The sequence below is a fragment of the Jaculus jaculus genome, chromosome 1 (assembly GCF_020740685.1).
Source record: "Jaculus jaculus isolate mJacJac1 chromosome 1, mJacJac1.mat.Y.cur, whole genome shotgun sequence".
NCBI lineage: Eukaryota > Metazoa > Chordata > Mammalia > Rodentia > Dipodidae > Jaculus > Jaculus jaculus.
In genome coordinates this window covers 202,980,731-202,993,858 of record NC_059102.1, presented here as the reverse complement: position 1 = coordinate 202,993,858, position 13,128 = coordinate 202,980,731, and the positions used below count along the sequence as shown (strand labels likewise).

Genomic DNA, 13,128 nt, shown 5'->3' with positions numbered 1-13,128 from the left:
GTGGTTCTCACCTATAGTCACAGCACTTGGCGGACTGAGACAGGAGAATTACTGGGTTTGAGGTCAGCATGGGCTGAAGTGAGAGCCTGCCTAAAAAAAAAGAAAGGAAGGAAGGAAGGAAGGAAGAAAGGAAGAAACTAAAAGCAGAGATCCAATAAATAAATAAAAAATGGACAAAATTTTTTTTAAAAAAGAAGGGCTGAAGAGATGGCTTAGCGGTTAAGCGCTTGCTTGTAAAGCCTAAGGACCCCGGTTCAAGGCTCCATTCCCTGGACCCACGTTAGCCAGATGCACAAGGGGGCGCATGCATCTGGAGTTCGTTTGCAGTGGCTGGAAGCCCTGGAGTGCCCGTTCTCAATCTCTCTCTCTCTGTCTCTTTCTCTCTCTCTCTCTCTGTCACTCTCAAATAAATAAATAAAAATGAACAAAAAAAATTTTTTTTTAAGCACAGATCCACAGGCTCCTAACAGCTCATCACTGAAGTAGAGTTAAAACTCACCCAACACAGCTCAGAGAATCTTGTAGAAGAGTTGGCAGAAAGATTTTAAGAGCCACAGGTTGAGATGTCATGCCCAGAGGCATTCCCTCCTCCCCCCAAAATAACTGCTGCTCCCACAATGCATAAACCATAACCCCATAGGGAATACCTGCAACCCCACTGGGGAGGGTCTCCAGTGGAATGGGGGCAGGGACAAGGGAAAAGAGGGGTATCAACACATGATGTATGCATACAAAATGCATTGTTAATAAGAAGAAAAAACAAATTAAAAAAAAGATCACAGAAGAAATTTCTGATAGTTGGGAGGTTTATCATGTCTTAGAATGGCACACACACACAAAACCAATAAAGGCCACTTTTTAGGCTAGGAAACGCTATCTACTACCAGTTTCCAATCGTGGTGAAGAAAAATTCTCCCTGGGAACCAAAATCATTATTCCCACCTGAAGATAGGTTTCCACATTAGAAATCTAAAACCTGAACATGTGGCGAGAAAATGATAGTTGGCCCACACCTGTTTTCATGTAGCCTACTTCTATGGCAAGAACACTGAATAAATAAGTTAAGGCCTCTGGTCAAACAAGTGATTAGATCTTGCCAGTCAATGTAAGTATATAGTAAAACACTGCAATCTGAACATAGCCAAGAACATAAAAGAATGAGATCCTACCTCAAGAAAAAAACAACAAAAGATGAAGTAATGTTTTTAAGTATGATTAGAATAGTACACAAAATTATCCACTGAAATCTTTATAGAGCCAGAAAAGTCTGTTTTAAAGTCTAGTTACCCCATACATGAATTTAAAAAGCTATTATAAACTATTCCAGTTGTAAGCGTGTGACCTGAAATTTTCCCTCAGACCTCTTATTCAGAAACATCATGAATAACTATGTATGAAATCATTCTTTCCACCTGAACAAACTGCAGGCCAAGGATAACAGTGACCAGTCCAGGCCACAGATAAGATCTCTGTTCAGAGCACTGCTCATACTGAAACAGTAGAGGATAAAGGAGCCATGTTTTCCCTATGTGGTGTCAAATTAGAGAAAAGGTAAATCCAAGTAACACACAGTGTGTTCAATACACCTTGACCATCGCACAAGTGTGTGACTCATACACCTTCTTCACCATTGAAGATTGGATTATCATTCCAGGAAAGGCAAGAAAGCCTGAACAGTTGAGAAAGCCAATTACTGGGCATATAGATGGCTAGGAAGGCACAATTTTTCTGAGCTTTTGGAATTTTAAGTTACGTTTTATCTGTTTTATACCTCCATCCAGACAACAGAATGCATCAACTCATCTGAAGTTATGACCAAAGCCCTCAATGTAACCACAGTTCATTCCTGAACCATGTCCTTTCATATATACCTTTATTCCTAAACTTCTAACACCCCCCCCCCTTCAGCTATTCACCAGCAAAGCACCTTTCTTCCAGTTCCAAAATTGGCCTGTTTTTTCCCTGCCCTCACTCCAGAGCCCAAGCATTGTTCAATTGCCTATTTTGTCCTCAGTCACTGCTTTGTTCCAGTACTAACACAATGCTTTGCCAACAGGTGCAAAATGAATACTTGGGTAAGTGAATTAAAACGCTGCAGCTACCTTTTACATCAAAGCTTGAGCTGTCCATACAGTAGTCCTGGCATGGCTTGATTCTCCTTTGCTCATAGCTCTTTTAAAGCAGGCCTTCAACCCCTTCCCATCCCTGCCAACTTGCAACTTATTAAAGTCTGCAACAATCCACTAGCTCTCCAGTCTCACCTTGTTTGAACACCTGAGTTCATGACTTCTTTCTCCAAACTCTGTTTCTAGTGTATAAGTTCTTTGGCTTATTTAAGCTCTCAGAAAACTCCATTGCTGGTTCCCATTTCAATGCTGGGACACCTGAGGGCAGACTCCTTCCTCTTCCGTGTGATTGCTACTCAACATATGGGTCCCCTAGCAGCAGCAGTAACAACAGCATCAAAGGACCTTGTTGAAAATGCAGTATCTCAGGCCCAGAACCAGACCCAGGCATTTTAACAAACTGAAGTAACTCATGCAAAAATTTGAGAAGTACTAATTCAGTCACATGACTTAAAACTCCATTCATGAGCTGACCTGCCAAATGTTTATCAACTCGGCCCTTCCCTAACTTACCATACCTAGAACTACATATGGGATTCTCCTAGAAATCTGAGAGACTTCTCACAGCCAGGCACAAAGGAACCAGACATCTTCATTTCCCTGACCAGACCAAAAACTCGAGTCACTTTTGTCCTCACTTTGCTTTCCAATCCTTAGGCCAGGCCTGTTGGCTGTGCCTTTAAAACAGATACCAACTGATGGCCTTTCTATCACTAATACCTTAGTCCAAGCCACCACAGCACTGTGGGAAGCAGACCCCTGAGTTTTCCAAATTTCCCTACTTCACCCATGCTCCCACAGTTCTGTGCACAGTATCCAGAATAATCTTTCTAACATCAGACCATGGATCAAAATCCTTAGTAGCATCCCAAAATTTTCACCATGGCTTTCATAGCCTTCATTTGTTAGCTACCTCCACACTGCTCTACTTCCTCTCCCAGAATTTTGATTGCCACACTTTCTTAATTCCGTTCGGGGGTCTGATTACTTCTTTACAGACCTTCTCAAATCATTTATTTAGTACTCACCTTTCTTTCATTTTTCCATCTTTACTTTCATGGAATCACTTGTTACCTGACACTGGATACATCTGACTTTTCAGCTAGATTGAATGGTCAAGTGGGGGGGGTTTTCTTTTCCTATCACAGCTGTGTGGAGTAGTACCTGGTATACACAGGCAGCACTCAAGTATTATTAGTGGAACTGTTGGGAGTGGGAATAAATGCTCACGGACTTGCATACACTTGCTTGCTTCCGTGTTACAAAAGGTAGTTGACAATCCATGGGTTTTCAATGGCTGAAAATTTCAAAATGGGGAAGTGATTCCAAATCTTTTCTATACAGCAGACTAGGGATCTTTTAAAAAAATTCTACTGTTGCCGGGCATGGTGGCACATGCCTTTAATCCCAGCACTTGGGAGGCAGAGGTAGGATGATCACCGTGAGTTTGAGGCTACCCTGAGGCTACATAGAGAATTCCAGGTCAGCCTGAACTAAAGTGAGACCCTACCTTGAAAAAAAAATTCTACTACTGAAGTTATATTTCAAATTAATAATATCATAATCATTGGGGTTGAGGCTTAGGTATCAACATGTTTTAAACCTAGTGAAGTAACTCCAATGTGAGAGAAGTTTGGCATACAATAGTTGGAAACTTTAAGACAGTATATGAGATCTAGAGCACAAGAAATCCCATCATAATGCTGTGACGTAGTACAGAAAATAAAAGTTAATTCATAACAATGTGCTGTTTGAACATTAGACCTGAAAGAGAGCACATCTTCCAGATTTGTCTGTCTGTTCAAAGTCTAATACAAACTTAGGCACTTCTATTAAGATGTTCATTTTATTTTCTCTTATATGCTGAGGCAAACTCGTGGATGAAAAAGTGGTGACTTTCATATAAGTCACATCTGAAGGCTTTCAGGGGTTTTGCACATTCTGTTGTTTTTAATGGTGTCAGTTAAATAGCTACATTTTTAATAGGCCATAATCACTGAATCAAAATGCTATATTCTCAAGAGAAAAAAGGGTTTCTTTACAACTCACCAAAGTACAGTAAAGTTCTTAATCATGCTATCTGATAATACTGCTTCCTTAAGTAGAATTATCAACTGGCTATAGTCATCAATTAAAATATTCTTAGGACTAAAATCAAACATTGTGCATTGCCCACCATCTCCAAGCTCACTTTAAACTGTTTTCATTCCTCAGAATAGAGGACATTAATGAAAGGAAAAAAAAAAAATCAAGCCATTTACCAGAATCTTTGACTATACTTCAATACTACGGCTTGCAAAGAACCCTGGAGATATTTAAGCCAACTCATTTTACGAGTGACCTGACACTCAGATGACATGAAATGACATACCTAAAACTCACATGGAACTTGAAGAAAAAAAAAATTTTTCCTCCCCAAACAAGCAGATGGGATTTTTCACATGTTAATCAAAAACAATCAAGGTCATCAAATTAGGAAGAAACAAGGAATAAAAAGTATGTTATACATCAGTTTAAAAGACTGTCAATCTGCTGTCCCCCCAAAACAAAAAGTTGCTCCAAACACATGGATATATATCCATCAAGATGCTTACCCTTAAAATATTAGACTCTTAGAAAATCCAATTTACAAATACATTATTAATTGTATTTTTATAATGAAATTAGGTCAATAAACATGAAAACATCAAACAGCACCAATATCAGAAAGTTAAGGTAAATACACTATTATTTAAATAATGTATAATCACCAATTGAGGCAGAAATAAAACTCTAGACCCCAAGCAAAACTATTTAAAACAACTGCCTGACATAAAAGGTAATGTTTAAAGACTAGTGTAATGCCCTTTTTCCACTGACAAGTCTGAGGCATTGTTTTCATCATTTGAACCATGATACTAAATATCCAAATCTTGCTAATATGAGCCAATGGCAGCATTTCTTTGTATCCCAACCAAACACTTGTCCCAAGTAAGTCAAACAAAACACAAAACAACTCCCTTCTTGAGCACTGAAGTTATATTGAAGAAGCAGCAAGGCATTTACAAAGGCTGCTGTAGACTGTGTATCAAAATGCTACCAAGGAAAAATACAGCAGCAAATACTCTAATGAGAGCACAGTATTCCACATGGAATCCCAAATTATTCTTATCTCTAGTTCCTTCCTTATGGGTCTGGAAGACTAGAAAGTAACAAGTATGTGGATAAATGGGGCTAGGTAAGAAGCAGCTCCAAATAGAATAGTGTTCATAGCTGAAATTTACCCAAGGTAATTTGACAGAGAGAAATTCAAGAATATCTAAAATTGCTTTTGCAAACAGAACTAAAATGTTAGCAAAACTTTTGTGTTTACCCAAAAAATATTGCTGTTTTAGGTGAAAATGAAATAGGCATGGTTCTGGAAGTGTCTCTGACTCTTACCACTCTCTCCCTGTTCCCTGCTTCCTTCACCAGGCAATCTAAAGACCACCTGATTTAAAATATTTGGTAATTCAGTGCAGAAAATTAAGGTCACAGACAAAGTACAACAACTTTTAATACACCATTAATACTAATGATTAAAAATTATTGCATAGTCTTATGCATTTACCCTAAAACATTTTCTGAAAGTAAACGAATTATATAAAAGACAAGTAACCCTTTTAAAATATGGATGGCCTTCACTACCTCGATCTTCTCTCCTTTTTTGTCTTTTCAGTACTTTTGTCCATTGTTTTCTCATTATCTCCCCTGCACTTTGGGCAATACCATTTCCCCTTTGGTTTATAGGTAAGTGAAACACATGAAAAGTGAAACCACTCAATGGGACATTGTTCATTGTCACATCCTATCATTTCTCCGTAAGACACTTGGTTACACAAACAGTATGTAGGTTCATTGGGATCTATGGCAAACTCTACAGGTGACGTTTCCCTTTCCTGCTTGGCCTTGGAGCGCTTCTTCTTCTTAGCTGACTTGGATTTCTTCTCTTTAGGTGGCTGATCATCACAGTCTTCAATGCCATTTGTCATGTGGCATAAATCGCGGCTCTCGCTGGTCCGCTGTCTGCGTGGCCTTCTGGATGACCTTTCCGGTTGAGTGGGATCCAGCTTGGCCTTATCTGAGGCTCGTTCACTTTCAGCAGGATCTTGGAAACACTGGGAATGTAGCTCCATTTGTCGTGCTCGATTTTCCACCAATTCAAGCATTTGTGTGACAATCTGAATTTTTTCATCTCCCAGTTCTTGGCTATTGATTAATGCTCTCTGGAGATGCTGCTGTAGGCGTTTCTTCTGGTTTGAATCATCTTCTTTCTTATACTTTTCATAGACATCATCAATTTCCTTTAATGTTTCTAGAGGAGGAAAAGAAAATGGAGACCATTGTAGCACGTATAACATTTTCAAGTTAGAATTAAATCATGAAATCACATTCCTCTACAGTATGTATATATTAAAAAGATTGTTCCTCATACAAAGTCCACACAAATTATCCAATAAGATGGATGACTTGAAAGTAAACTAATGCAGACTGGAGAGGTGGTTCAGCAATTAAAGATGATTACTTGCAAAGCCTGACATCCTGGGTTCAGTTCCCCAGTACCCACATAAAGGCAGATACACAAAGAGGCTGTGCCTCTCACTGATACACGTGTGTTGGGATCAAAGGCACATGTGTTACTTTGCATGGACCTTTATGCGAATAAGGGGGAACTGAAATTAGGCCAGCAAGCAGGCAAGCAAGCTCCTTTAAATGTGCTGAGCCCTTTCCACAGCTCCTCTACCATATTTTTTGAGATGGTCTCTTACTGAACCTAAAGCTCACCAATCTGGCTAGATTAGTTAGCAAGTAAGGATAAGGTTCACCTGTTTCCACCTCCCCACCACTGGGATTAGAAGTGTGCACCATCACAGCCAGCACTTTGTGTAGGTTCTGAGGAGCCAAACTCAGATCCTCATGCTTATACGCCTAGCACTTTATTCACTGAGCTATTCCCTATTCTTTAAAAGAACAGGCATCAGCATCTCTTAGCATCCCATCATTTTATTTTAATGGCTCTTTTATTTTAGCATCACATGGGAAATTCTGAAAATCAAAACTACTTCCAGAGTAGGCCCATTATTTCTGTCAGTTCACTGACCCAAGCCACTACAAACACAGTGAAGTCAGCATTGGGCAACTCTGTCTTTGTGGGTAACTCAGCAGTCATTTCTAAGCTTTTCGAAACTGCTGATTTAATTGTATAGCAAGTGTGACACATTTAAATCAAATAATGACCGAGTCTCTAAAACATGTGCATAAACCTGAGAGCATAGTTTCAGATGTCATCAAAAATTTACATGAGGGTCTGGAGAGATGGCTCAGTGGTTAAAAGCCCTTGCTTGCAAAGTCTAACAGCCTAGTTTGATTCCCCAGTACCCACGTAAAGCCTCCCTCTCCATCTCTCTATCTCAAAAAAAAAAAAAAAAAAAAGAAATGAAACTACTTAATGCTAGTTTTTATTCAAATCCGTTTTTGTTTTTCTTATCCTTAGAAGATATATTGCTACCTGATAGAGGTCTGTCCTACTAGGGAAGGAAAAATAAACATTAACTAATTTTTTTAATTGCATGTTCTTAGTCATATGTGAATCCTAACTTTTAAAAAAGTATTTTATTTATTTATTTACTTATTTCCAAGAAAGGGGATGTGTGCTAGGGCTTTTAGCTGCCGCAATCAAACGTCAGATGCATGCACTATGTGGGTACTGGAGAACTGAACCCAGGTCATAAGGCTTTGTAAGCAAGCACCTTAACCATTCCACTATCTCTCCAGCCCACGTTAACTAATTTTTAAAGCTATACAGCATAGGATTATTTTATACTCCACTGTTATTACCATTATATGCCATACTGGTGTTTTATATTCCAATTGTCACTACAGAGGACAGGGATGTTAAACTAGTTCAATACACAGCCTAGGGTCATCTGAAAGTAAGGTAACACAAAGCAAATATTTAGCACAAATGCTATGGGTTAGCACTTCCCTGGAAATTTCAGATATTATATTTGAAGGACAACAGGGCCACCACAGTTAAGGGCACTTGTACTTGCAATCCATAATTTTTGAACACAGTTAAAATCTATCCTATCTGCTCAGGTAGACATACAGTGGATTTACTGGGAACTTGCTTTTTCTACAGAAACAGACATTAGTTTCCTGTTAGATGCAAAACAATTTGAGAATTATAAGAAAGATAAACTTCATTTTAAATTATTTCTCACTCAGGTTAGAACCTACTCATGTCATCTTTGCACAAAGATACTATGCATGAGATAATTCACATTTTGAAGACACCTTAAGTAATAAAAGAAAGAAAATTAGCATTTACCCAGCCCCTCACAATCTAAAATAGCCTAACTTTTGCACCTTAAAAAAAAAAAAAAAGCCAGGTGTGGTGGCGCACATCTTTAATCCCAGCACTTGGGCGGCTGAGGTAGGTGGATCGCTGTGAGTTTGAGGCCACCCTGAGACTATATCGTGAATTCCAGGTCCGCCTGGACTACAGAGTGAGCCCCTACCTTGAAATATATATGTGATTCGCAAATCTTATCATCTTAAAAACTACCTTTTGCTGTAAAGTTCTTAAACACATGGATCTCACTTTTATGTTACCATTCATGTATGTTTATGTGCTCCATGAGCAAAAAAAATACCACAGGACAGCTCTCACTTCTATTTTTTAAAAATGTTTGAGTATGTGCGTGTATGGGCTGGCCAGGGCCTCTTGCTGCTGCAAACGAACACCAGATACTTGCCCCACTTTTTGTGTCTGGGTGGCTTTAACAGCTGGTCATCTTCCCAGCCCCCAGCACTCACTTAAAAAATAAAGGTAGAGGGTGGAGGATGGAGGGTGGAGAGTATGACAGGTCATTTGCGTAGCATGCATAAGGCCCTGGATTCGGTTCCTAGCGCTCATAAACAATTCACGTTTTGGACCTGGTCCGACAACTGGCACACAATAAACCATCAGTATTGTCTTCTCCCCAGATTCAGAAAACAGACTTACAGATGATCAAACACTTAAGTGCCAAAAACTGGCCCCAAGGGCTGGATTCCCTAAGTCACAGATTAATGACGTGTCTTAAGGAGCAGAATGGCTCCGAGTTGTCGTGAAAGTCCACATGGCTGTTTCTACATGGGGTTAGTAAAGGGCAGCGGTGTCCCCGCTTCAACTTCCCCGGTGCTCGGAGCAGGCGAAAGGTGGACACTAGACGACGCTGAGAGGCTGACTCCCCGGCCGGGTCTTCGCCTCACAAACTCGCCACAGGAGGAACCCAGGGCAGAAGGGACGCCAGGCTGTTGCCCAGTCAACGAACCCATTTCCTCCAGGGACCCGGAAGTGACACACGGGCCCGGAACCGACGCGGAGCCGCGGTCGGCGGCGGGGCAGGGTCCCTCGCCGGGACTCACGGGGTGGAAAGATTCAAATCATCACAAGCCAACAGCGCCCGGCTCGGCTGGGGCCCCTCCGCCCGCACGCCCGCGCCCCTCCCGCAACGTGCCGGGTGCGGGGGGATGGGACGGGCCGCGCCGGCCCCGCCCACCATGCGTCACACCCGCGAGTCCCGCCCCCAGCCGGGGGTCCCTCCCCGCCACACACCCCCTCTCCGCCTTTCCCAGCGGGGACCCCTCCCCCTTTCAACCACTTGGCAGATGCGGAGCAAGGGCTGCGGCAAGGGGCGGCCCGGAACTTTCCCCGGGGCGAGAGACAGGAGTGCACCGACTGTTGCCCTCGGGAGCCCGGGCGCAGAGGGAGGGACGTTCCCCTGCCGGGTCCGCCCCCGCCGCCAGCCCCCTCCCCGCACGTTCCAATGCATCTGCTCTCGGGGGTGGGGGCAGTGGGGGGACCAGGACGAGGCAGGTCCCGCACCCCGGCTCAGCGCGAGCCTGGCCGCAGTCGCCCCCCGCTTGCCCGTCCTGAGGGCCACTCACTCCGTAGCCCGGGAAGGAGGGGATTGGACACCCGGCCAGCGAGCGCCGGAACAAATGCTCGCTTAAAATGGCTGATTCCCCGCCACAGCAGCTGCAGCCGCTGGGTCTGCAGCGGGGGGCCGGCGGGCGGCCGCCCCTCCGAGACCACCTCGGAAGTCCTAGTCGGCCGCAGCCGCGAAAGGAAGGGACGCCGAAGCAAGTCTCCAGTCCCTCCTCTCCGTCCCACACACTAGATTCCCTCTGCGCACTCGGGCAGGAGGGGGGACTGTCACGGGAGACAAGAGAAAGTGGCACTTCCCCAGGCCGGCTCCGGAGGGTCCGCGGCAGGCAGATCAGGTGGAGGAAGGCCGCCCCCGCCCCCGCCCCCGCCGGGACCCCCTACCTTGATATTTATTGTCCAGCTCCCGCAGCACGGACACGTTTCTCTGCATGTCGTGGGGCAGCGACTCCACACACTCCAGGTAGTCCTGCACGTAGCAGGTGAGGAGCCGGCTCCGCTCCCCGCTCAGGAGCGCGGCCGACGAGTACAGTTGCTGCTGCTGCTGCTGCTGCTGCCCTAACATCCTGCCGCCGCCGCTCCCCGCCGCCGCCGCCTCCGCATCCAGCGGCCACACATGCGACAGCCACCGCGCCGCGGCTTCTCCGCTAAGTAGCTCGGCGCCCGCCGCGGGGACACGGCCGCCGCTCGACAGGGCACCGCCGAGTCCCCCGATCTCCACTCCCCCCCAAAAAAGAAGCCCTTACTCCCCGCCCCCGCGGTAAGAAGCTCAGGGGCGGGGCGAGATCGCGGCTCCCTCCTACCCTCCGCCCTTCCTAAAGACTACAGCAGCGGGGATCTCCCCCCCACTCCGCCCCACGGCCGAGCTAGAGCCGGCCTCAGGGGCACTGACACTTCCTGTCCCCCTCGGAGTCCCCCGTTACTACTGGTGCCGCCCCGTAGCTCGGCTCTCCATGACAAGCCCGCTCTGGCTGCCCTCTCTACTCCCAATCACCCACGGCGCCTGTCGGAGAGTCTCAGTGGACTTGCCCCGCCCCCTCCGGCTGCGGCCGCGTCTGCGCCTGCGCCGGACTCACTCCCAATAAGGCCAGGCCCCGCCCCTAAGGCCCTACCGAAGGGTTCGCATTCTCCCGCCTTCCCTCCGCCGCAGGGGCGATTGGTCTGTCAACTTTCGACTGGGCGGGGGGAGGGTGCGGAAGGCGGCCAAACGGCAGGCTGGGCCCCGCCTCCTTTTAAAGGGACAGCACACGCGAGCCCGCCCCTTCGCCCGATGTCTGAATGGGACCCGGAAGGAAGGTGGGCGCTTCGTCGTCCCTGCCCCTCGCCGCCGAGAGCGGGGACGCCAGCCCAGTTGTCTGGGCCCCGTGTTACCGACTTTTTCCCCATCTGGTGGACCAGGAGCAGCCGCCCCCCCCACCCAGCGAGCCTCAAAGAGCAGCGGCGAGCGACCACTGCGGTCAGGAGCTAGGCCCGCGGGAACTACGTGACCCGGTGTGCCGCGGGCGCGGCTCCCGGCATGCGCGGCGGCTTCCCGCCGGCCCCGGCCCCTGCACCCTCGGAGGCCCTCCGCCCGCCGCTGCCTTCGGGTTCTCCTAGCCCCGGGCGCTGGCCGGGAGTTAGGCGTGCTCCCGCTTCCCCCTCCCTGGCGGGTTGTCTGCTTTGGTCCGCTCGGCTTCTTAAACGACGTTCTTCACACACCCCCCTAGGTGTACTTCCGCCCGGTCCCCGCGCGGGCGCAGTCAGCCGCCTCCCGTCGGCTCCGCGGAGCCTCCTGTTTCGTTCGGGGACGAGGGATGCTAGACCGTGTCCAGAAGACAACCTGAAAGAAGTGTCTTTTTTTTTTTTTTTTCAGAGGTGGAAACGTTTAAGCATCGAACGCCAGCGAGGGCTCGGTGGCAGAGTGAGGGGCACCCCCACGACGTCCGGGTCTTTCCCGCGCTGTGACCCTTGCGGGGCTGCGAGGAGGCCGTGCGGTGTAAATCTAATCTCAGTGTCACCTGGCCTTCCTTACCTGTGTGAGCCACTGTCACGGTTTGCCCTCTTGTGTGGTGTAAGTGAAATGCCAGGCTGGATGACGGGGACACTCAGAATTCATCGCGATGTGTTTTTGAAAGAGATAGGTTTAAATAGCACGAATACGGGGAGCATTTTAAGGAAATTTAAAGAAACTCTACGGGAGAGGCAGTGATGGAAGGAAACGCAAGGGGATAATGGACTTGGGTTTTCTTAAGTTAGGTTTGCAGCCCCGGTGAACCTGTGTGGTGACTTTTGAAACAGCTGTTGATAGTCATTGACATACCAAGAGAAATCAAAGTCTTCATCTACATGAAATTTTGATTTCAGACTAGCATAAAGTACTCCAGGGAATTAGACATTCTGAGAACAGTGATATTGTAAAGGACTGAAAGATGGTCTTGTGTTAAAAGTCTGTGAGACAGCTCTAGTAAAATATTTCTATGACATCTTCCAAGGTTCAGAGGTAGCGGAAAGAATGTAAGAGTTGGAAGGGCAGGACTCCTTACAATGTGCACCTCCACACAAAATGGCCTGGATATCCATGACCTCACTGTGCCTGACACTACCTACACCATCATAATAGGAGGAAAAGATCATGACATCAAAATAAAAGATTGATTGATTGAGAGGGGGAAGGGTCTAATGAGAGAGGAGTTTCAAAGGGGAAAGTGGGGTGGGGCAGCGAATTGCCATGAGTCATTGTCTACAATTATGGAAAGTCAATTAAGAAAAATAGAAAAAAAGTCTGTGGGACAGTTTTTGAAATTAGCCCATGCACGATTGTATTATATTGCTGAGAAATTTGGGGTTATTTTATTTTTGTCAGAAACAATCACTATTAACAGAACTTGACTATTTTTAGCCTGAACTGTGTTTCAGTTTCCTCTCAAATTTGAATCTGGTAGTCATTATTGAAGGCCCAGAATAATAAACGATGCATACACTTCTGGATTTATTCAGTCTGCTAAGTGATCAAGACCTGTAGAAATCTTGAAACAGTGGTGCAGAATACATAGAGTACACCCTCCAGTAACC

At 45.8% G+C, this 13,128-nt stretch overlaps 1 protein-coding gene across 1 annotated transcript; it reads right to left on the bottom strand.

The window, feature by feature from the left end:
* Positions 1-4,056: 4,056 nt before the first annotated feature.
* On the bottom strand, positions 4,057-10,672 carry Ing2 (inhibitor of growth family member 2). Its single transcript, XM_004657107.2, has 2 exons — positions 10,462-10,672; positions 4,057-6,459 (listed from the first exon to the last, which is right to left on the bottom strand). Exons 1-2 carry the CDS (start codon positions 10,640-10,642, stop codon positions 5,789-5,791), a joined length of 852 nt encoding a protein of 283 aa, XP_004657164.2. The 5' UTR covers positions 10,643-10,672; the 3' UTR covers positions 4,057-5,788.
* Between the last annotated feature and the right edge of the window lie 2,456 nt (positions 10,673-13,128).

Bases quoted from the DNA above. Each gene is read 5' to 3' on its own strand.
- Ing2 (XM_004657107.2), bottom strand. From the start codon at position 10,642: ATGTTAGGGCAGCAGCAGCAGCAGCAGCAGCAACTGTACTCGTCGGCC. The intron at 6,460-10,461 runs GTAGGGGGTCCC...TTCCTCCTCTAG, and splicing joins GCTGGACAATAAATATCAAG to AAACATTAAAGGAAATTGAT.